Below are 25243 nucleotides of genomic sequence, written 5' to 3' on the forward strand. Positions count from 1 at the left end.
GTAGCGATGTGCGGGGCGGGGTTTGGAGCGGCGAGATTGTGGCGCAGGCCCAGCGCCGCCACATCCACCCGGTTAGCGCCAAGGGTAAGGTTCGGTGCTGAAAATTGCGTGTAGTGAAACGGCTATGGGACGGGGAAGCTAGGAGCCTCAGTCACCCTTGGCTGTGTTTATGTTTCTAAGTGTATTCCAACCTTCAAGCAGATGGTGATTAATTCACTATTCCTGCTGAATGAGCAGTTGTTTTTTAATGTATATATTTGTATCAATTTTTATTGGAAACTATGTTTCAAGTGGAGTTAGTTGCTTTGAGATTTAGATTTTTTTTTTCCCCCTGGACCACTTCCCCGCCTCCTCCCCTCACCTGCACTTTTCCTGTGATGGGAATTCACTAGTTAATCTTCCTCCTGCTTGCAGTGCAGGTAGTGCCAATTGTAGGTTAGAACCGAGGAGACTTCCTAGAATTGTATCAGGAACTTCAGTCTTGTGGAGAGGCTACAAAATCTGGGTTTGCCATCCTTGAGGGAAGCTTTAATAGAGGTTTTCAACAGTTTTGATAGAGTAAGCAAGGAGAAAGAGTTTCCACTGGTGGCTGGGTTCTATAACCAGAGGACACTAAATTAAGATAATTGGCAAAAGAACCGGGGGATGAGAATTTTTTTATGTAGTGGGTTGTTATGATCTGGAATACTCTCCAGAAAAGGGTTCATTAGTGACTTTCAAAATGGGAAAAGAGCAGGCCTGTGGGAATAATTGGAGAACTCTTTCAAAGGGCCAGCAGTGACAAAATGGGTCAAATGGCCGCCTTCTGCAGTGTTAGATACAAACGGGGAGTTTTTAAAAAATTCCTTCACAGATGTGTGTCGCTGGCTAGGCCAGCATTTATTGCCCATCCCTAAGTGCCCTTGAGAACGTGGTGGTGAGCCCCCTTGAACCGCTGCAGTTTATGTGGTGTTAGGGAGGGAGTTCAAGATTTTGACTCTGTGATAATGAAGGCGTTTCCGATGTTGGGTAGTCCTCCTGGTTTTATTATTCGACCATTCTGTAGCAGTTTGTTAAAACTGAGTGGCTTGCTAGGCAATTTCAGAGGCAGTTAAGTGTCAGCCACATTGCTGTGAGTATAGTCACATGTCAGCCAGACCAGGTGAGGATGGTAAATTAATTTGCCTGAAGGACATGCGTGAACTAGATGGGTTTTTATGACTATCAATAGTTTTATGATCTTTACTGAGGCTAGCTATTTTTTTCCAGATTTATTAATTAATTGAATTTAGATTCCCCAAGTTACTATGATGGGGTTTGAACTCATGTCTCCGGAGCATTCGATAATTCGGATGAAAGTATCGAACAGGAATATATCAGCTCATTGTTGCAGCCTTTTCCATACAGTTGTGATGCCTTGTATGTCAGGTCAAGTGACTCCCCATTCCCTTAGGTGTCATGTTGCCTCCTGGAAGAGGTGAAAAACCAAATCCGAAAGCATCAAGATTCAGAGCTTTTGTTCACTTAAAGCCATTTGTCTAACTTACCCTTCTCTCTCTTCCAACACCCATCTCCCCCTCTCTTTCTCTCTCTTTTCCCCCCCCCCCCCCCACCCAGGGACATTAAGACGCATGGTTCCTCCGTTTCTTCTGCTCTCTGGTACTTCACAAAGATGCCATGAGTCAACTGTGCCCCTTGGCACTGAAGTTGATCTTTTCGGGGTAGTGAAGCCATCATAATACAGCCCTCAGCTATCCTCCCCAATATTCACCTATTCACATACAAGTTGCAGGGCAGTGATCAGAAGTGCGAACCTTGGCTGATTTCCCATCTCTCCGCAACTTCCACCCACCTGCCCCGCCCAATTCCCTAGCCAAAGCTATGTTGAGGTGAATTGCCCACTAGTTTTCTCTTATTGAGATCAGTTAACTCTACTGACTGGAGCGTGATCCTGGGATCTTCTGACATGGTTTTTGACCATGGTGTTTAATTTATTTTTAATTAAAAGAAAGAATTGGCATTCACACAGTGCCTTTAATGTCCTCGTGACATCCAAAAGTGCCTCATGGCTGATTAATTACTTTCAAAATGTAGTCACTGTTGTAATATAGAAAATGCAGCAACCAATTTGTACACAACAGGGTCTCACAAATATCCTGGAATAATGACCCGATCGTCTGTTTTGGTGATGTTGATTGAAGTATCAACATTGGCCGGGAAACTTGCTTCCTCTTTGAATAGTGCCTTGGGATCTCACACCCTCAGTATTGCACTGGGAGTTTCAACCTGAGTTGTGTGCGCAAGACTGGAGTGGCGTTTGAACCCACAACCTTCTGACACAGGCAAGAGTGCTACCCGACGAGCCACGGCCGATGCCATTGCTTTGGGATGGCTGGTTTGGGGGAAAATGCCAGTGTGAGTGGGGCTGAGGCATGTTACTTTGGGTAGAGTATAGACACTGTGCTACACTATACTGCGAGTAGAGTGCTTGATGCTGACATTGGGTGCCTGAAATAGCAAGCGTTCATATGCTCTGAAGGTGATTTTTGTCACTTTGATACAAGGAAACCCCAATTTAGTTAAATTTTGTTTGGGGATTTCTAATTTTTCTTTTTCAGTGAAGTTATCCCAGGAAGCACTTGAAGATCTGTGAAGAAGCCTCACCAAAGAAAACATCTTCTCATATGATTGAGGTAAGAGCTGTCTTTGAAAAGACTGTGTCCGGACCCAAAAAGCAGTGATTTTAGATGGGACAGAACAAGGGAGAGTGTTAATCTGATGCTATGGGATAAAAACTTTGAAAAGGAAAACATTACAGGGCTATGAGGAAAGAGCGGGGGAAGTGGGACTGATTTTTAACTTTTTTATACTTTCTTGGAATGTCGCTGGTAAGGCCAGCCTTTGTTGCCCATCCCTAATTGCTGTTGAGAAGGTGGTGGTGAGCTGCCTTCTTGAACTGCTGTCTTGCATCTGGTGTGGGTACCCCCACAGTGCTGTTAGGAAGAGAGTTCCAGGGTTTTGAGCCAGCGACAGTGAAGGAACGGTGATATAGTTCCAAGTCAGGATGGTGTGTGGCTTGGAGGGGAACTTGCAGGAGGTGGTGTTCCCATGGGTCTGCTGCTCTTGTCCTTCTATGTGGTAGAGGTCACGGGTTTGGAAGGTGCTGTCTGAGGAGCCTTGGTGAGTTGCTGCAGTGCATCTTGTATATGGTACACACTGCTGCCACTGTGCATCGGTGGTGGAGGGAGTGAATGTTGAAGGTGGTGGATGGGGTGTCAATCAAGCGGGCTTTGTCCTGCATGGCGTCGAGCTTCCTGAGTGTTTTTGGAGCCGCACTCATCCAGGCAAGTGGAGAGTATTCCATCACACTCCTGGCGTGTTCCTTGTAGATGATGGACAGGCCATGGAATTCCCAGCCTGTGACCTGCTTGCTTAGCCACGGTATTTATGTGGCTGGTCCGGTTCAGTTTCTGGTCAATGGTGACCCCCAGGATGTTGATAGTGGGAGATTCAGCGATCGTAATGATGTTGGATGTCAAGGGGAGATGGTTAGATTCTCTCTTGTGGAGATTGTCATTGCCTGGCACTTGTGTGGTGCGAATGTTACTTGCCTCTTAGCCCAAGCCTGAATGTTGTCCAGCTGGCACAGGCACAATGGGCCAAATGGCCTGCTTGTACAATACTACGCTCCCGTGTGTGAATATGATATGTGCTATATTTTAGTGTCTTGCGGTGTTTTAATAAGTTAAAGTTGCTTTATAAATGCAAGTTGTTGTCTAGACACAATATAAGAATCCACAGATCTGCCAACCATTCCTTTGTGGGGAAGACCAACCTTTGGAACTGAGCAGTGCAAGTCCCAGGGATTGACCAGAGAACCAAGTGCAGCAACCTGGGTGGTGAGAGTTGTAACACTGGCCTGTGAGGTACGGTGTGAGTTCTCCAGTGCTCTTTGCCATAATGCAATGGAACCCAGGGCTTATGCTGGGAAATGTTTCCTTTTAACCATGATAACTTGCATTTACAAAGTGCCTTTTAAAGTAGTAAAATGCTTCAGTATGCTTCACAGGAGTGCTATCGGACATAATTTGTCACTGGGCTACATGAGATATTCGGGCAGGTGACCAAAAACTTGGTCAAAGAAGTAGGTTTTATGGAGCATCTTAAAGGAGGAAAAAGAAAGGTTGCGAGGCAGAGAGGTTTAGGAAGGGAATTCCAGAGTTTAGGGCCCAGCCGGTAGGGAGGGGCAATTATCCAGCAGAATCCAGGGAACACAGTGGAAAGGTAGTTCCCCTGGGTTGCTCCTTCACTGTTCCGAGAGGCTGGGCATTGTGAGCAGAGGACTGTACCATTGAGCCATTGCTGACACGTCTCAATAGAATACAGTTCTGTTACCTTCTACATTACTTCTCCTGAGAGGCCATTATGCTTGTTGGTGATTTTTGTCATCCTTTTCGAGCAAGGAGCATCTTGACCACGCCTTCCAATCATTCCATGTGTAAACACGTCCAGCAGGGGTAATCGGGTAGGGATCAGGAGTTTGAGTCCAGATTGTTTTGTTTTTTTTGGCACTCTCTTTCCCCCCTTTTCCCTAACTGAGGTCAATTGAAGTGACCCCCTAGCTGAGATTAGCTATCTTGGCATAGACCAGGGATTGGACCCATCATCTGCCTGCTCCACGTAGTTTAGCAATTGAAAGCACTGACCAATCAGGAGCCATCATTTTATTCCTTAAACTTCAAAACAAAAAGTGTGCTTTTCTTTACAGAAATCCGAGGCTGAATCTATGTTGTCAGATGAACTAGAATCCAGGCCTGAGGTGAGTTGCAAAGCCTTTTCAATATATTGATTTAAAGTTTCACTTTATATTTCTTGGATTGCTCGGTGAAAACCCCCTGGTGTTCGTGACTTCAGGAAGTCCCAAAGCGCTTTACAGCCAATGAAGTACTTTTGAGGCATAGTCACTGTTGTAATGTGGGAAACCCAGCAGCCAATTTGTGCACAGCAAGCTCTCTCATATAACAGACAATTGCCAGGTAATCTGTTTGTGATGTTGATCGAGGGATGACAATTGGTTAGGACACTGGGGAAACCCCCACTCTGCTCTTAATCGAATAATACCAAGGGATCTTTTACATTCACCCGAAAGGGCAGATGGCGCTGAATTGCCTACTCCTCTTGGTTCTTATGTGTGCAAATCTGTGGAGTGGGACTTGATCCCACAACCTATTGATTGAGGGGAAAGTGCTGCCCACTGAGCCAAGACTGACACATTCAAACACAAGGAGCACAGAGCCGATCTAATCATTCTTTGCCAGATTTGGCCTTATGTGAGCATTAGCATGACTGCTGCCCTCAGTCGTATCCTCCTACTGCTCCAGGATTACTTGGGGAATTTTAATAATGCTTCTGTGAAGTGGCTTGGGACATTTTGTTACATTTAAAGGTGCTATCCTGTAATGAGACCTAAACCAACCTTCACAGTACATGAGATGTAGCTTCTGATATTCAGATACATTCTCGATTAAGTGCAACTTTTGAATTATATACCCAGTCTTAACCGATGGTATAATAAAATTATCTGCAACATTGCCATGTGTTTAGACCTAGAAGCTCATGTCCTGACCTGTTTTATTTACAGTTGCTGGTACAGTTTGTCCAGAATACTTTTATACCCTTAGGGGAAGGGTTTGAGGAGCCAGAACTGGGTGCTGCCCAATATCTGCCTCCAAGCAAAGCCAGAGAGAGCACATTCGACAACCAAGCTCCAACCTCGGGTAAGTGGAACTGAAAGCTTTCAAAGTGGGGATGCGAGAGAGTCTGTAAAGAAGCAGCATATATTTATATGATATTTTTTAAAGAGTTGTGCAGATGTCAGTGATGGGCAATGGGTTAAGTGTTTCACTTTTGATGCCCAGGGTTGGCTGAGAGCCAATGCTTCCTGTATTCCAAACCAACAACGTTCCAAACACCCCTTACTGCACTGGGCCTCCCATGGCCTCTCTGCATAAAAAGGTCAGTTTGAGAGAAATGAAAGGGGAGACAGACAGACAGACAGACAAATGTAAAAGGTGTGGGGGCAAGGGAAGCAAGTGAGAGCATAAGAGACAGGAGGAGTTAGTCATGTGTACCAAGGATCGAAAGAAATGCAAAATAGTTGGATGTTGGGTGTTTTATCTCATTTCAACTTCACTCAAAATCTACTTCATCAAATTCTGTCTCCCTGCCTCCCACCCCAATTTCTTGGTTGAATCACAAAGATATGTTTGGACGCACTGATCTGGCATGACAGGAACTTATGATTTGGGTATGGATGCTGGAACCCCCCCCTCAATGGTAGTGGCCATTCTTCAGGTGAGAGTAGAGGGAATGGCAGCAGGGGATTGTGTGTCCATGGGTTGCACCTGGTCTGATGTCTGCACAGATGCACTTTTCAACAGGGGTCATTAAAGGTCTCCAAATCCTTACTTAAGGTATATATTTTTTAAATGATATTTTTCAAGCTTATTATTGAGAAGAAGTGAAAAGTGTTCTCTGCAAGAGGTTGAGCAACAAGTCTTTGAGGTACTGCATAGTAGACTCTTGACTAGGGTCAGAACATGTGGAGTTGGGACAAGTAACAGATAGCAAACGGGTAGCAAGCTGACTAAAACAAAAAAAACCAGAGTAGGGGTCAGGAAGCCATGTTCTACAAGGATTGATGCTGGGACTACTCTTCGCCATTTACATAAACGGGTTGGAGTGGGGAATCGGAAGTACAATTTCAAAATTAGTATGTGACGCTAAATTGGGGGGTGTAGTTAATAGAGGAGGACTGTGACATAGTCCAGGAAGACATTAATTAACTTATAGATGGATGTGATGAGCAAATGAACTTCAATATAGTTAAGTGGGCAGTGTGACTGGGTAGATAACAAGAGGTTGTTTCCCCTGGCTGGAGAATCTAGAACATGGGGGCATGGCCTCACGATAAGGGTACATTCATTTAGGACTGATGAGAAATTTCTTCACTCAAACAGTTGTGAATCTTTGGAATTTTGTATCCCAGAGAGTTGTGGATTCTCCATCATTGAATATATTTAAGGCTGAGGTATACAGATGTTTGGTATCTCAGGATATGGAGAAAGGGGTTGAAGCTGAAGATCAGCCATGATTGTATTGAATGGTTGACCCTTAAGGGGCCGTATGGTCTATTCCAGCTCCTGTTTCTTACATTCCTATGTATGTCATGGATTTTGGAAGAATACTGAGGCCTCATGCTCCCTGGTCCAAATGCAGAGCAACAGAGGATCTGGGGGTACAGAGACAGAAACCACTCAAAGTAGTGACACAGGTTGTCTCATTTTTATACAAAGCACAGGGGTTTTTCTAGAGGGAAAGAATTGCAAAGCAGAGCAGTTATGTTAAACTCCGTTAGACCACATTTGGAGTACTGTGAACAGTCGGGTGTCCAGAATATAAAAAGGATATATAGAGCACTGGGAAAGGTGCAAACAAGATTTACTAGAAATGACTGGAAAGACTTGTGGAGGAGACCAGAACTAGGGGCCATAAATTTAAGATAGTCACCAATAAATCCAATAGGGAATTCAGGAGAAACTTTTTTAACCCAGAGAGTGGTTAGAATCTGAAATTCAGTACGTGAATAGTATAGATATCTTTAAGGGGAAGCTAGATAAACATGAGGGAGGAAGGAATCGAAGGATATGTTGATGGGGTTATGTGAAGAAGGGTGGGAGGGAGGCTCTTCTGGAGTATAAACACGGCATAGACCTGTTGGGCCAAATACCCTGTTTCAGTGCTGTAAATACTATGTAATACTCTGTAACTATTTAGGGCTTTTATTGATTATCTCTGGAGTAAAATCCTTTGTTTTTAAATATGAAAGGATCTGCAGTATTTGTTCCCCAGACATGTGCTATGTTATCTGTCCCTCTGTGGTTGGCACTCGAAACGTCTTCAATCACAATCAGCTTATTTGTACCCAGCTTCATTGCCAGGATGTGAAGTCCAGTTCTGTCCTGTGCTAATATAATAGCTCGATTGTTTGAATTAGTCGCAGTGTCGTTTTCAAGCCCACATGCATAATAAGATCGCAACAAGTCCGTGCAGCTGGGCTGGAAACTATTTTAGTTTGAAACAGACTTTTATTAATACCTTCCTTCTAATCAGCCAATGCCTGGAGTGTGGCAGACATTTCAATAGGGAATCTTGCAGTTAATAAATAACCAATTTTTTTGTAAGAAAATTTGATAATATGATATTTTCTTCCCTTCCACTGTGATTTTCTCACTCTTGAAGATGCTTGTTCTTGCTGGATCATTGAACAGGCTGTTTGATTATTGATTGCCTGATGCCCACACTTTGCAGTGGTCTCGGTGGGGAGTGGGGCGTGTAATCAGGAGCAGGATCCATGGCTGATTTTTCTACCTCCAATGTGCCCCCCTCTCTCTCTCTCCCCCTCTCTCTCTTCCCCCCACGCCCCCAACTACTTGCAGTCAACCACAGATGCTGGAATACCTCCGAACAGGCAGGGAATTGAATATTGGTCAGTCCTGGCTTGTGTGGCCTCGTGCCATAATTGGCTGCCGCAGTTTACCCACTGAGTTAGTGGGGGGTGGTGATTTGTGACTCTGGTCGGTTTGGGTTGAATTACTTTCTGTAATGGATTCTTTGGGCCTGGGGCTGTCTGGGCACCAATGCAAATCCCAGGAAAAATGCAGCAATGTGAAAATGTGAAAACTCAGTGCAAGTTCCAATAGCGGATAAACATAGACCCAGAAGGTGTCTCATTTGATCCTTATTCTGATTGCAGTCAGGTCAGTACCAGGCACGCTACAATTGCCCCTTATTTCCCAGGGCCAGAATTTGTGGTCCGGATCATAAATATAAACCTCGCTAGAAAGTACGCATTCGGTATTGGCAAGATCACACGATGCCCCAGTGGTTCAATAGCTTCCTCAAACTTGCTGCCTCGGTTCGCAGGTTGAGAGTAATGACTTGGGCAGGGTAGTGTAAGGCTGCCAGTATCTGGCGCTACAGCCTCTGCATGAGTTACCATCTCGAAGTGGGTTTGAAGAGCAGCACCAATCCGCTCCTGCAGTCAGCCAGTTCAGAAATGGATTCATCAATGAGGACAGTTTTATGTGGAAAGGGTGGTTGGTGCAGGAAGACATGACATGTTGTATTGGTGCTGTTTGTAGATTGGGATTAAGTTGTGCTGTTGGGGCAAAGTAATGGAGGAGTCCCTCTTTATCTAAACACTTGCATCCTTTTTCATTTTATTTCTTCCCCTTTGGGCCTTGCTATAGTCATGCACCAAGAAGGCCAGGGCCTCGCTCCCAGCCTTCAGCCAGGGCTGTTCTGAATCCAGCCACTCGGGCACAGCTCTTGCTCTCGTGGGAGTTCCTTCCTTGGCTATGGGGAAGCATTTTACCTGACCTGCAGAAAGCCATGCTGCTGTAAGGAGGCAAAGAGCAGGAACTCCTCAACTTTGTGTGAACTTGCAACTGCTATTACATGGCATAGTGTGCTGGGTGCTTGTGTTAACCCTGCTCCCGTGCCACATGCCCACTTGAGTCCTTTTATCACTCCTGATACGTGAGCACAAAATCCAGATTGACAGTCCAGTGCAGTATTACACTGTTGGAGGTTGACTTTTTTTGGCTGAGTCATTAAAGCAAGGCCCTGTCTCCGGTGGATGTAAATGATCCCACGTCACCATTTTGAAGATGATCAGGGGAGCCCCCCTTGGTGTCCTGGCCAATAGTTACCCCTCAATTAAAATCACAAAAACAGATTATCTGGTCATTATCACATTGCTGTTGTGGGAGCTTGCTGTATGCAAATTGGTTGCTGCATTTCTTACATTACAACACTGACCACACTTCAAAAAGTACTTCATTGGCTGTAATGCACTTTGGGAAGTTCTGTGGTTGTGAAAGGTGCTATATAAATGCAAATTTTTCTTTTTTTTTCCCAGGTGACCCCTCCACCTCTGATCCTGCGGCACCAACCCAAGCCAAGACGCCTGATGCTGGGAGCGCGACGACATCTAGTGAAAACGCAGATGGGAGTGCTCCATGGTACCTCCGTGTACAAGAGCTGGCGCATGACAGTCTTGTAGCTGCAACCAGGGCAGAGCTGGCGAAGGACTCAAAAGGTACCAGCAGTACTGTCTTTTCTTCTATATATCCAGGTACTTAAACCCACACCCACAATGATGCAGCTAGCGGCCCAGAAATTGCACCTCGTTCCGAGCGCTATGAACTTGTTTCTTTTTTAACCTCGCTTTTCAGATTGTATTTTTGCATCACTCGTGATAGTTCTTTTTAACATCCTATTCTCATTCATTTCCTATTTCTGCTGTGACTCTGATCTGTAAACCCCTGCCCACCTAGTTTTATCATCACCCCTACCCCCAAATCTCTCCTGAAGATGCTGGCTTGCTCCAGGTGTGGGCTGTCCTTGAGTATTGCCCTTGAGGGGCAGCCTTGGCACCTGTGGCTGAAGGGCAGTTCCACGGAAGAGGGTATCACCGCAGTGCCTGACCCCCTCTTCGCTCGCTGTCCATGGGCGCTTCCCCCTTTCCGGCAGAGTCAGCTGGATATTTTGTCAGCAGCTTGGTTTCTTTGCCCCAGCAACCCCCCACCCCACTCCCAAAAAACTGCATTTCTGTAACACCTTTCACTACCTCAGGACCTGCCAGAGTGCTTTACAGCCAATAATATCAGGGAGGAAATACCAGTTGTCTTGCTGCCCCTCACAAACCAGCACAGTGGCATTGAGACCAACTGTTACAACTTCCACAATCTTCCCCGTTATGTTTATAACACATAGCGACCAATGGAAACCTACCAGTTCCTCCTCCTCCTAGGTTGAATGCAGATATGAGGCTGCCTGTGTGATGTTTGTTCCTAGGAGAGCCAGTGAACAGCTGTAAGGAAGACCTAGAGCCTGACCTGCGACACGCCATTTCGCGGAGCGAGAAAACCCTAAAGTGCTGTTATGATGGATGTAGCAGGACCTTCCTCTGGCACGCTCACCTGAAATATCACCTGAAAACACACAAGTGAGTTTCGAAACTTGTATCTTGGCTACAAACCATGGATTTATGCGTTTTTGGGATGGCCTGGGGGATTTTTTTTTTTTTGAAGAAAAACAAGTGCTGACTTTGATTTGATTGGAAATTTTCTTTCCTTCCTTGTCACTTGTGGTACCATATGTCGATAAAGCAGGGAAGGACCGATCCCTGGGCCATTACCAAGTGGTGCACTGTATTGAGTCACCAGGAGGTATACGAGTCTGCGGAGCAATTTGCCCCGACCCACTTTTCGTGTAACATCTATCTCTCCCCAGCCGCACGGTCAAGATTACAAACCGAACAAGGCACATTTCAGCATTTTACCATTTATGTTGACCTGCCTGTTTGTTGCTCCACTCATTCACCCTCTTACTGGCTTCATGTAGTTTTTGGCATCCATTCCCTTCCACCAAGTAAATCCCGTCTTTCCACAGGAACGATCGCTCCTTCGCCTGCCCAAAGGAGGGATGTGGGAAGAGTTTCTATGTACTCCAGAGGTTAAAGGTTCACATGAGGACACACAATGGGGAGAAGCCCTACATCTGCCCTGAGGCCGACTGCGGGAAGAAGTTTACAACAGCTGGCAACTTAAAGAACCATATGCGAATTCACACTGGTACTAACCAGCGTTGGCATGCGACTTTACATTTTTAATGATTCTGAGCAAGGTTGTGTTGGACAGATGTTTGGATGGCACATCTTTGTTGAGAGCAATGTACCTTCCCGCTCCATGTGAGCTATCCTACTCCGTGATTAAGGGACTGAGAGTCAACTTGCTGCTCGTTCAGTTAACTGTTTCAACTAAATAAAGTTGGCTTGAAGTTGTCGAGTGGGGGTGGAGGGAGGGATGTTGTTGAATATTCAAACACAAAACGTGAAAAATATACAAGCCGCTCCAGTGCCATCTCTCTCCACTCTTTAGCAGAACATAATTTCTATCCCACTCCGTGTAGTGCCCACACATTGGGCAAAAGCTTCGAAAGACCAGTTTTATAATTTGGTTACGTGTAACGCACAGATGCAATCTCCTTGCTGTTCCCTGCTATTGTTTGATCAACCCATTCTTGAGATACAAATTAAATGCCCACAGCCCTTTCTTATAATTCATCCTGTTTTTCTAACTATCCTTTTTGCCTCTTGCCAATTTTTTCTTCCTCTTCTGTCTCCCTTTCTCGCTAGAATGAGTCTAGAGGCATCTGCTGCCCTCTGATATCTAGTGCAAGTGGCTGTGGTTCATTTGCATAGCTTGATGGCGAGGCAGGCTATTCAACCAGCGGAGCCTGAACCTGACATTCACGCACACAATCATAGTTGGAGACTCCGACACACACCTTTCACCACTTCCCCTGCCCCGCCTTTCCTAATTTAGATGTGTTGAACCATAAGAGAGAATTCACCACAGATTAGGATTGTTGCTCAGTTACTCAGTTTTAACTAGCTAACGCCACAGAGGGTGTGTTGCATCAACTCTAGTGTGGGACCAGAGGCACTGGTCCGCAAAATCGATGGCTCTTTCCGTTCCCTGATGTACATTCATGAACCTGTTGGGTTTTTATGACAAAACGGTAGATGCTGAAACATATGATGTGGTCGTTTATTTCACTGCTTTTTGTGGGAGCTTGTTGAGTGCAAATTGGCTGCTGTTTCCCCAGATTACAGTTGTGATGACCGTTCAAAAGATCCTTGAGCTGTAAACTGCTTTGGGCTTTCTTGAGGTTGTGATATACAAATGCAAGTTTGAATTATCATTGAATTTTAAAAAGTTGTCATATTGGGATTAGGACTCATAATCTCTGGATGACTCGCCCAGTCCCATAACCACTATGATACCAACCCTACAGTAAGGCTAAGTTATTAGGAATTCCTCTATTTGGTACCAAGAGGCCAATCCTAAGTGAATTCTGTGGTGGGTGTTTCTGCAGTTCTTAAGCTCCATGATACCTTTGACAGGAAACTCGGTAGGGGGTGCACCCTTTCTACATTTCTAGAAACTTCTGGCATGTATTTCTATTTTGAGAAATATAATTTGCTGCTATGTTTTTTTTTTTCCTTTTGTTAGGAGAGAAGCCATTTGTTTGTGAAGCAAGGAGCTGCGGGCGCTGTTTTACAGAATACTCCAGCCTTCGTAAACACATGGTTGTACATTCAGGTACTGAGCTCTTGTGCTTGTGGCAAGGGTGGTTCTGGCATCGGGCCACAAAAGTTAAATTGGAAGAGGAGCTGTTTTCCCTCCTTCGTGACACTTGTGAAGAGTGACCTGTTACAGCGAAATAATTTGCATTATCTCATTTCCATCTCTTTAGTCCTCCCTTCATGTCCATTATTTTGCACCTCCTCTGGTGCCTGTCTTATTCTCCAGACACTCGCAGGCTTCTGTTTCACTTAGCCTCACAAAATCACAGATGAATGCTTACCTCATCTGTCCAGAGATATCCTCGAATCTTGGACCAGTGCAGTTTCCTCCAGTTAAACATTGGGAAACCCAAAGCCACCCCACTAAAACTTCTCCCCGTCGCCACTGATTCAATTTCCCCTCTTGGTCACTGTCTCATGTTGAACCAGGCTGTTGGCAACCTTAGCCTCCTACTTGACCCCCTGAGCTGAGCTTTCGATCCCATATCCTCTCCATTGCCAAGACCGACTACTTCCATCTCTGTAACATCGCCGGCCACCATCGCTGCCTCGGCCCATCTGCTGCTGAAACCCTCGTCCGCTCTCCTAGCCAGCCTTCCACCTTCCAAAGTCTGTAAGCCTCAGCTCATCCAAAGCTGTCCAGCCTATGTCCTAATCCGCATCAAGTCCCTTCTGGTTCCATGTTCCACTGGCTGCTGCTTAAACTAGCCGGGGGAGGAGGGACATTGAATTATTTAGAATATACAGCACAGGAACAGGCCAATTGGCCCATCCGGTCTGTGCCAGCTTTTATATTGCACTCAAGCGTCCTCCCATCCTTCGTCATCTAACTCTATCAGCATAATGTTCCATTCCCTTCTCTCACATATGCCTCTAGACTCCCCTTAAATGTATCTTTGCTGTTAACCTCAACCATTCCCTGTGGTCGTGAATTCCAAATTTTGACCACGTTATGGGTAAAGAGCATTAAAATACTTCTGTACAGAGGGTGCTGTGCTCACAGTAGAAAATGCTGTTAATAAATAGTGGTGAAACAAAAGTTCAGAGCAAGATCATAAAGGGATATATATTTGAATTGCAGGTGAGAAGCCTTACCAGTGTAGCATCTGTGGCAAGACTTTCTCTCAGAGCGGCAGTAGGAATGTTCACATGCGGAAATACCACAATGTCCTCGTGCCTCTCAGTGACCAGGAAGAAGCCACAGGTGTGTGGTGGTGGGGGGTGTGGGGAGGGTACATTTGGTGAGGGACCTCAGTCCTGGGTAGGGAACATTTTCCCACTTATTAAACCCAGTTGCCTCTAACTATCAAGCATTCAAAGATCAGGTACACTTGCAGGTGGAACTTCCCCTTGCCCTGCCCAGACAACATGTCTTCCCCCCCACCCCCACCCCAACTTAACAGCAATCCCTAACTGCAAAAGTGAGATATTTTTCCTCTTCAGATTTTTTTTTGCGTGAGACTGATGATCCAAAGCTAGTTCATCTTAAATTATACTGCTCTAGGAACAAGGTTAACCCAATGGAAACTAATTTCACTGTGTATGACACCGAGCAGAGAGGAAATGAGATTTCATCCCATTAGCCTGGGCAGGATGAGGACCCTGATCCCAGAGATGTTTAATGCAGTACTTTATTTTTGTTTGAGATGTGAGCATCGCTGGCAAGGCCAGCATTTATTGCCCATCCCTAATTGCTCTTGAGAAGGTGGTGGTGAGCTGCCGCCTTGAACTGCTGCAGTCCTTGGGGTGTAGGTGCACCCACAGTGCTGTTGGGAAGGGAATTCCAGCATTCTAACCCAGTGACAGTGAGGGAATGGTGATATAGTTCCAAGTCAGGACGGTGTGTGACTTGAAGGGGAACTTGCAGCTGGTGGTGGTCCCATGCATTTGCTGCCCTTTTTTTAGGTGGTAGAGGTGGCAGGTGCTGTCAAAGGAGTCTTGGCGAGTTGCTGCAGTGCATCTTGTAGATGCTGCAACTGTGCGCCGGTGGTGGAGGGAGTGAATATTTAAGGTAGTGGATGAGATGCCAATCAAGCAGGCTTCTTTGTCCTGGATGGTATTGAGCTGCAAGTGTTGTTGGAGCTCTGCTCCTTCAGGCAAGTGGAGAGGATTCCATCATGCTTCTGACTTGTGCCTTGTAGATGGTGGACAGGCTTTGGGGAGTCAGCAGGTGAGTTACTCGCTGCAGAATTCTCAGCCTTTGACCTACTCTTGTAGCCACAGTATTCATATGGCTGGTCCAGTTAAGTTTTTGGTGAATGGTAACCCCCAGGATGTTAATGGTGGGGGATCTCAGCAATGGAAATGCTGTTGAATGTCAAGGGGAGATACCATCTGCTCCCTCATGTTCTGTTCCTCTGCTGCAGATAATGCAAGTTTTTAGAGAGTCAGGAAGTTCCCAGTACCGTGCCTGTTCTGCATGTGTGACCCTAGATGTTGAATATCTGGGAGCATTGCAGCCAATCTCAATCCTGTTCTCCACCAATGGGATTGTATGCACTTTTCAGCAAGTCATTGATAACGAGATAAAGAAGGAACTTTTTTTTTATTAACCCCTTCCCAACCCTGGGATCGTGAGGCCAATTGCAGCATAGAACCAGCGAATAATTACAGCACAGAAGGAGGCCATTTGGCCCATCGTGTCTGTACCAGCTATCTGCAAGAGCAACTCTGCTAGTCCCACTGCCCTGTCTTTTCCCCGTGCCCCTGCAATTTTTTTTTTCTCTTCAGCTAATTAATCAGTACCCTTTTGAAGGTCTCAATTGAATCTGCCTCCACCACACTCTCGGGCAGTGCATTTCATATCCTAACAACTCGCTGCATAAAAAATGTATTTCTTTGTTGCCTCTGGTTCTTTTGCCAATCACCTTAAATTGGTGTCCTTTGGTTCTTGACCATTCCAACTGTTTCCTTCACTGAGATCCACTAGCAGAGTCAAGAGTCTCCTTGGTAAGAACCAGACTTATTCATTGAACCATTGGAGCAGACTGGCTGCTAACACGAGATGAATCTAACACCTTCGATGGCCTCCAACCTGGACAGAGTTGGTTTGCCATTCCTGTAATTTTAAAATTTATTTGATATAGGTTTGTACTGGCTTAAATAGGAAGTGATACCGATCTGCAGAACAAAATCTGGGCATTCAGCCCATTGTTTCTGTGTCTTTGGAAGAGCTATCGAATTAGTCCCTCTCCCCTGATTTTCTTATAACCCGCCTCTCCCCCCTCCTCCCGATTTCTCCCCCCCCCCCACCCCTTCCCAATAGCACTGCAACTGTTCTCTGTCAAGTAGATATCTAATTCCCTTTTGAAAGTTACTATTGAAACTGCTTCTACCGCCCTTTCAAGCAGTGCACTCCAGATCGTAACTAATTATAACTTTTGGTTCAGGTTGAGCTGTGATTTGGGAGGGAAGCTTAGTAATGACGGTTTGTGACTGCTGGGAGACGTTTCGTTTCGGACCCTATAAAGCAAACCTTTCACAGTGCCAGCCAATTTATGTAATAGAGTTCTGGAGAAAATCGGAATGAGGTGTTAAAACAGAAGGAATCCTGTAGGAAATGTGGAAAAGAAAACTTTATAAAAAAAAAACTAAAATGAGGTGGGGGAAAGAGTGATCAAAAGTAACAGCGCGTATGTCCATAGTTACCCTCAAAGTGGCTGTTGCTCATGTGTACACCTTGGAAGCCAATGATAGGCTGTTTGCTTTGGCAAGAGCAGGGTGCAGGCAGAGATTGTAATCTGAGAGGTGTAGGCTCTCCGGCCCAAAATATATGCCATCTCTGCTCCCACTTGGGACATTTATCCACATAAAGGCACTATATAAATGTAAATTGTCATTGATTGATTCTAATACTAGTGCCTTAATTCTAGCTGAAGCCAACTAACCCAGTAGAGAATGGGGGTTGAGTGTAAGACCTTTCATGGTCTGTATGGATAGACTCACCGAGCTATCAGAGGAGCATCTGCATCTGTCACAAAATGTTAGGACGTCCGAGAAATGAAGGGCAAATCATTGTTTTTCCTGTCAGTTGTGTTTTAAAGCGATTGGGAAACACTAGTGTTACTTCCTGCAGAAGAATGTGCCCACTGTATCTTATGAAGACTGTTATATCGTACAGAGCAGTTTTTAAAGTGCTAATCTTTAATATTCTCATTATTGTATCTTCAAAAGCCAACCCACTGGCTGACGCTGGTGTGGAAAATGAGCCAGAGTTACCTGCTGGACTTCCGGTAGCTACGGCTACTGTGGCAACACCATCAAGCCTGGAAGAGCAACCTTTGATGTTACCACACAGTATACTTGGAGCAGAGGAGGGTACGTGCACCATCGCATTTACAACTAGAGTTTTAAAAATTTAGTGTTTGTTTTGTTTGTGCTATTTATTTCTTTATTGCTGCTTTCACCCACCCCATAGTTATGTCGGGCACCTCTCCTCACCTCAGATGTGCTGGAAAACCTGCTACCAGGGTTTCACAGCTGATGCTACTCTGCAGCTGCCAAGCAGGACTGGCCTGCTCTCTTGTTGTTCCCTTCCTCCTTCCTTTTTTGACAAGAGTTCCAGATTTCCACTACCCTTTGTGTGAAGTGCTTCCTGCATCACTCCTGAATGGCCTAGCTCTAATTATAAGGTTATACCAAAACAAACTACTGCAAATGCTGGAAACCTGAAATAAAAACAGAAAATGCTGGAAATACTCAGGTATGGCAGCATCTGGAGAGAGAAAGTTGTTGATCTGAAACGTTCACTCTGTTTCTCTTTCTGCAGATGCTGCCAGACCTGCTGAGTATTTCCAGCATTTTTTATTTTTATTTAAAATTATGCCCCTTTGTTCTGGACCTCCTGTCTCCACCCCCGCCCCCCCAACCAGAGGAAATAGTTTCTCTCAATCTACCAGATCAATTCTCATAAACACCTCAATTAAATCACCCCCAGATTTTCTGTAGTCAAGGGAATACAAGCTTATCTGCAACCTGCCTTTATAATTTAACCGTTTTTGGAGGCGATTATAATGAACATGTTTGCATATTTTCTTTTTCTTCCAGAAGTGTTACCTGAGAATTCCCCTTCAGTTTCCTGCACAGCAACCACGGCATCTGTTGTAGTTCTACCCCAGCCGCACCATCTAGTAACCATAGCGACCGCAGGACATTCTTACGAGGAAGTAGTCACCGTGTTACTACAGTGAATGCCAATGGATCTCTTTTTTTTTTTGCAGTGGTTTGCGTTCCATAGCAGTTAAAGGATGTCGCAAAATAGAAGCCGCTGCCCGGAGAATGAAACTGTCCTTCTTGATGACAGATTGACTACTTCTCTCATGAGTTTACTAAAATGACTAACCTGGGCACAAGTTCGCCTGTGAGCGTGCAAGAGAGCGCAGTAATGGCGGGTTTTTTTTAATATCTTGTTCTTCCTGAAGCATTTACCCGTGTATGCAAGATCTTGATATCCTGTGAAGGAAATTAAGCAAATTTTGACCACTTTTCTCTGAGAAGCAAAGAAGACGACTTGTCTGGTGTTCATTTACAGTGAGCCATTGAGTTTTTCTTGCTGCGCTGCAATGAACTTTGTTGGCTAGTGGCATTCTCAATAGCCCAGCCTGTAGATCTGAATATTAGTGTGTCGATGGAATTCTCCATGTATCCTGTCCTCCATTGCCCCTCTGAGGTTTCGTTCCCGCAAAGCCACTCTTGCCACCTCCTGAGTTGTGCATCACCAACATCCTAAGATTAACAGGAAGCCTGAAGAAGTGAGGATCCCATGGCTACAAGGGATAGAGCTGCCAACTTTGCCTTCTCCGTGAACTAGTCGGTTTATTGATGGATTTCAGTAAAGGCTGTGTGCGCGCATCATTAAATGTCTTCAAACCTATTTCACTCCCCCCCCCCCCCCCCCCCCCCCGCCTAGAATTGGGTCCAAATACTGGTATGATATATGAAAGTGAGTTTTGCTATACTTCACGTTAAATAAAAGATGCTTATGCCACCAGATCTGTGACCTGCATTTAGAATGCTTGGAGAGCCTGACCCCTCGAACATAATGTGGTATGGGTGGTACATTTAGTCACAGTCATTTATGGCACAGGAGGCTGCCATTTGGCCTATTGAGTCCATGTCAGCTTTCCATGGAGCTATTCAGTTAGTCCTACTCCCCCTTCCACTTTGTTGCTCTAGGGGGTAATACAGCTTAGATTTTGCTGCAGTCTCCTCCACATTGTGAGCTCCTGTTCTGGACCAAATTGTTTTGAAGAGGCAGCCAACAAGGTGCTCCTGCCCCTATAGGAACAGATAATCAAAGGGAAAGGTACATTCCACTTCCACCTTCCTGCCGGCGCTGGGGGAGGTCTCGAAAATAAATCTTTGTGTAGCTCAAGGAAGTGGTTGCCAACAAGTGGGAAGTGGACAGGAATGTTGAGCAAGATGGAACAAAATATGAATGAAAAACAATTCATCTAGCCTTGGATGAATGTTTGGTTAGTGAGCCACGCAGACTGAAATGTCCAAGTCTCAATACTGCTCTTGCTAATTTTGGTAGCAGTTGTACAAGTTGGTCAGATCTGCTGGGGAGGCTGCTCCTGATCATGATTCAGTGACTCCCCAACAAAATGCAAATGCAAGATGACAACTGAATTGTGCTGGGCTGTGATGCCCCAAATGGTGGAAAAGCCTGGCTCACTGGGCTCTCAAATGAAGATTGGTCACTCAGATGAACTGAAGGATGGCTGGTTCCTAGGGAACTCTTCTGGCACCCTCAGGAAAAAAAATTAGAAATACAAGACATTGTTGTTTTCAGGTCTAACTCCATGCGATGTCTTCAAATGTTAACAGAAACATGGTGCTGCAGAATTTAAAAACATGACTGAAAAATTCTGTGCCATGTATATATTGTGTACATGTAATGGAAGTGTCTAGCAGCCTCTCGCATCTTGCCTTGTAACTGTCAGAAGTCATGACCTTCCGAAATATCAGTAATCTCGAGTTTCAAGTTGCAGTTAAATTCCATGTTAAGGAATTTTGCACTGTTTCAATAAACTTTAAAGGTTCATGTAAGTTTGAAACTATGGGGGTTCCCTTTCAGAAATCAGGAATATTGACAGACTGGTAGCGGCATTGAGCTTTATTTTGAATGTTGCCAAATCTTGATTTCTGTCAAGTCTTCAATATTTTTGGTTCAATTTGCATTCCTATAATTATTCCCTGAGTTCCAATTTGTTAAGAGGCCTGTCTCTGTCCTCGCTGATGGATGGTTCTACCTGCTGATGAACAGGGGCACTATTTATCTGTCTGCACTAGGTATTGGCAGCAGATAGTTGTGTTTTGACAATTTAATGGGTACTAATGTCCATTTTTAATAAATTACTGTAAATCTGAAATGTTTGCCTTTCTATGTACAAGGGTTTTAAACTTCAATTTTGTGACACTTGGTAACACCTTTTATGTTGTGACCCATATTGGGCTACTGTCCACTTGTGTGAGAATAGATGACTGAGTATTGGAAAACTGTGTGTCTATGACACTGTCCTCACCTGACATCCACAGGAACATAACATCTGGCTGTTTTACCTTTCCTTCCCCTTCCAGATTTAGCACTCAAGCACCACTCTGGTTAAACCAGGGAGCAACAAAAGTTGGGAACTGCCCATTGAAAACAGCACTTGGGTGTTTTGACCTGCTTCCCCCACCCACCCCTTTACTGTGATCTCCAATGCTGGAAAATGCTTTGAGATATTACTTGGCCTGTAATGAATACTTTAGAAATGCAGTGTTAATGATAAATGAAAACAATGTATTTTCACAGTTTTAGAATTCAGTTTTGGTGTCTCTTCAGTCCCAGTGAGATTATGACTGAAATGCCAGCTCTTGCCCTCTATACTAACACCCTTCATAGTTGTGTAATGTAGGTGATTTCTGCGACTGCCACTGTAATCCTGATGCAGAATTGTAGATGTGCAGGTATATTGAGTTGAAAAGCCACACTGCTTCTGCTGTTGAATAGGTGATGCTAAGGCCAACATTGGCTTATAGATTAGTAAGAAACAGTCCATAAATGACTCAATGTGCTTATGAACTGCAGTACAGTACCACACATCAAATACAAATCCTGATTTCAAGATGTTCCCATTCTTGTTTTGTCTCTTATTTCCCCCCAAGAGTAATGGGCTCTCCTGGGTGTCTGCGAATGCAGCTGTATAACGATGCTAAGAGTCACAGGAGAATTATTTAGAAATTAGAACATGGAAATAGGCCTTTCAGCCCAACCAGTCCCTGTTGGTATTTTTCCTTCATAAGAGTGGAGTACCTTAGCATTGCTTCATTTTATTTTTGTTTTTCCTGTGTCTGAGGAAGTACCTGGATTTACTGTGCTTTTCACTAATGTTGAGGCTGGCATTGAAGATGTGAAGCTATAGCTTGCCATTGCATGTAGAATCACCAGAGCACTGTACTATACACTACAGATTCTGTAGTACTGAATGTGAAGGGCATCCACATTCTCTGGAATAAGGGCACTGAGCAGAGATATTAGCTGTAGCTCCAACTGGTCTCTGTCCATGAGTTGCTCAACACCAGGTGGCTGGGCCAAAGTGGGAGTTGTGGTTTGGAAGCAGTGGAAAAGTTGAGGTCTAGTTGTCATTGGAGCCTTGGAGATGGGAGGGAGTGTAGTGACCTCACAGTAATACCAATTAGGCCAAGTGAAAGGAGGCCATAGCCAGCTGAGTTGAGAGGAACTGATTTCTCCCAATCACCAATTGGTTTTTGGTAACAAAGTTACTGTAGTGCATATTATGGTTGCCAGAAACTAATCAGATCCCAAAAGGAATGATGGAAACAGACAGTGCCTAGATATAATTTTATTTATATGAATAGATAGAATGGTCTTTGCTTTTTAGAGTGAAATATTTTGTTAATCTGTCTTGCGAAATGAACAGAATTGACAAAGAATGATTTCCACATATAGGTTGCTCCATTCTATGCATTTACTATCTGATCTTCTCCAGCAAAATAAAGATTCTAAACTTGAGTAAGTGTTATCAGAATCCATTTACAATATGCAATTTATATACACCATTGAAAATATAGGCAGCGAGTTGACAGTTTTTACATATATGGACATCTTGGTAAATATATTTGGTGTGATTTTCCAAGGTAAATTACAACTAGAAATCACAATGAAACAGCAATAGAAAAAAATGTTGGTAGAAAACCTGATTTTAATAAAGTGTACAGTGTACATGCTATATCTGCATCCTGTAGCAATAGCCTCATTCAGAAAGCTGCAATGGCACAAAGATGAAAATACAAACCTCAATTTTCTCACTAATTATGACTTGCAAAAGAGTTTGAGAGAATCAGCCACCTTCAGTTATAAAGTGGAGAGATTTTCCAGTTAAAAATGAGATCATCAACCTGAAACGTTAACTCTGTTTCTTGCATTTTCTGTTTTATTTCAGGTTATTAGCATTTGCAGTATTTTAATTTTGTTTAATTTTTTTTAAAAACCTGTTGAGTCAGACATGAAGGTGGAGTGTTTCCAATTAAACAACATTTTTTTAAACTTTCTGAATGGATTACAGTTAGTTTTTTTTTAAATCCAGTAAGTTTTCTGGGTGGACATTTTAAACCAAGAAATATTACGTCCTGTGACCATATCTTAGTAACTAGTGTTCCAGCAGAATTCAACAAACCATAGCTAAAGGAGAAGAAACTTGCTTATTTATGAATTAAAACTGAACATGGTGATTTGCAAGAGATTGATGAGTAGTCAAGTGGTGAATGTGCAGAGGTCTGAAAAATGTCTTTAAGGCAAGGCTGAATTTTCCAAATTGTAGGAAGGGAGCAGACTATAAAAAGGGAGGGCTTTAGTTTCTTCAATTATTGGATGAAGATGTGATGGGGAATTATTGATTTTGTGATTTTTGTAGTTTATTAGAATATTTTTACTATTGTGGGTGCTGAAAGTGTAATATTTTTAGTGGTTTGGTTGCTTATTTGATTTGTTGACAGTTAGAAAATGTTTGTAAAGAATTGGAATGATTCTTTTAAGGAGGGGAGAAAATCTGAAGTGCTGTGGGGAAAGAGCAGGTAATTGGGATTAATTGGATAGTTCTTACAAACAGCCAAATGGCCTCTTTCCATAAAACAGCATTCTTTGCTTCTGGCTCTTTAGACATTTTCACACCCAGCAGGGATGTCCTGTGTTCTGGTACATTTATGCCCTACAGCCACACACCTGATGCAAAACTTACATTAAGTACATAAATAAGATAGCCCAGAGACTTGGATGTATGACCAGGTACAGCTTGAGAAATATTGATTAACTGGTCAAAGTGAAACTCAAGCGGTTCATCAATGCTATTTCAGTTCTAGTTGATGGCATATTTTAAGGTACATGTTCTCGGTTTCTGAAGTAACCAGGGTAACAGGCTTGTTATTAGCATAAATAATACAGAAACTACACACTAGAACAGCAATTGCAATTGTATCAATACAAGACATGAACAGTCTTGAGATACAAAAGCAAAATAGTCATTAAAAATAATAGGATGCTGTTTCTTTTAACTGAAGTACAGAATTGAGTATTTATGAAAGTCAAGACTTTTGCTTGTCCGAGTTAGAACCATCCTCTTGCTCTCCGTTCCCTTGACCTTTGTCCTGGTTCGGAATATTTTTTTCTTCATCTACTTCCACTGGTTGGCGGTTTTCCAAAGGTTCACTCATCTCGTCACTCTCAGGCTTTGCTCTAAGGAGCAAAATAAATGTAGGTTGCCTTCAGTTCTTGCTTAGAGCCAAGCAACATAAATGGGATCTTCGAAAGGAACAGTTGAACATGAAATCCATCCCATCCGTAATGCAAACTTGCCATATTTAAGATGGAAATCCTGGTTTTCCATGAAAATTCAGCTGTCTGAATCTTGTCAGTTTAGAGTTTTGAAAACTCAATCAGATTTTACAAAATAAAACTCAAGCCTCCAAATTAAATAGTCAAATTGGCATCCCTGTCAAGAGAGCAAAACTGCACAACTCAGCAAGTTGAGTAGCTCCCATTCATGACTAAGAAATTCTGTATATTAATGACTTAGCACTGAGTACCACATATAAATCAAAGAAAATTGAAGATTAAGGGGGTAATCTGTTTGAGGTGTTTAAAATGATAAAGGGGGTCGATAGGATAGATAGCGAGAAATGATTTCCTCTGGTGCAGGGAATCAAGAAGTGCCATAATCTTAAAATTAGAACTAGGTCGTTTAGGATGGAAATCAAAGCACATTTTCCATGCAAATGGTAATAGAAATGTGGAATTCTCGCCCCAAAATGCAATGGATGCTGGGAAAAGAGTTTTCAAGGCTGAGATTGATAGGTGGTTGTTAGGTAAGGGTATCAAGGACCTATGGTGGGTGAATGGAGGGACAAATCAGCCATAATCTAATTGAATGGCCTCCTGTTCCTAAACAAACTATTTTACTGCTTGGTTAGTGTTGAGGGATATAAATGCACATGCAGCTTTAATTCTTCCTGTGCCTATGTATTTCCATTGAGAAACCTAAGTGAAGGGTCAGCTTCAAAGAGTCAGCCTTGGCTCTGTATTCACACCTGTCTCTCTCCAGCCCTATCCTCCTTCTCGGAGAGATCCCAGGGCACTATTTGAACAATGGCAGGAGAGCTCTGATGGTGTCTGGGCCACTCTCGACCACCACCGATTGCTAGCTCCTATATTGCAGACTCCTATCGTCCCTAAACTCTTTTGGTTCCTCGTTGTTGTGTTGCATACCTCACAAAGATTGTCTCTCCCTCAGGGTTACCAGCCTATTATCTCCCCATGTGTCCCAAATAGCCAAAATACAATCAGGAACTTAACAAAGAGCAGACTAGATTTAAAGGAGAAGGATGCGCTGGTGGTAGAGTGTTTGGGCAATTTACGTTGAAAACACTGGCCCCGAGTTTCAGCGGGGTCCTCCTGATCTCCTCCTGCTGTAACTTAAGTTGAAATACAGAAACCCACAAGAAATGACATAAACCCCTTTTAACAGTTTACACTTTTTCTCCAGGGCT

The 25243-nt window shown here is 43.8% G+C and overlaps 2 protein-coding genes across 13 annotated transcripts in view; one reads left to right on the plus strand and one right to left on the minus strand.

The window, feature by feature from the left end:
- Positions 1-22214, plus strand: LOC137373609 (zinc finger protein 410-like). 4 transcript variants are annotated; one of them, XM_068038634.1, is made up of 11 exons: positions 1-84; positions 2598-2672; positions 4748-4798; positions 5621-5756; positions 9962-10141; positions 10900-11050; positions 11497-11678; positions 13122-13211; positions 14277-14399; positions 17369-17512; positions 18242-22214. In XM_068038634.1, the coding sequence occupies exons 2-11, from the start codon at positions 2664-2666 to the stop codon at positions 18382-18384; spliced, it is 1209 nt and encodes a 402-aa protein (XP_067894735.1). In that variant the 5' UTR covers positions 1-84; positions 2598-2663; the 3' UTR covers positions 18385-22214. The 4 variants fall into 4 exon arrangements, with proteins under 4 accessions (XP_067894735.1, XP_067894737.1, XP_067894738.1 ...); XM_068038635.1 differs by lacking the exon at positions 1-84 and adding an exon at positions 116-204; XM_068038636.1 differs by lacking the exon at positions 14277-14399.
- fam161b (FAM161 centrosomal protein B) overlaps positions 22037-25243 on the minus strand; it is a 23735-nt gene continuing 20528 nt past the window's right edge. For all 9 annotated transcript variants that reach the window (XM_068038633.1, XM_068038626.1, XM_068038625.1 and 6 more), the window contains one exon: positions 22037-23933. In XM_068038633.1, coding sequence (XP_067894734.1) covers positions 23783-23933 — 151 coding nt within the window. In that variant the 3' untranslated portion in view covers positions 22037-23782. The remainder of the gene's footprint in view (positions 23934-25243) is intronic.

Source organism: Heterodontus francisci, chromosome 9, assembly GCF_036365525.1.
Source record: "Heterodontus francisci isolate sHetFra1 chromosome 9, sHetFra1.hap1, whole genome shotgun sequence".
NCBI classification, from domain to species: domain Eukaryota; kingdom Metazoa; phylum Chordata; class Chondrichthyes; order Heterodontiformes; family Heterodontidae; genus Heterodontus; species Heterodontus francisci.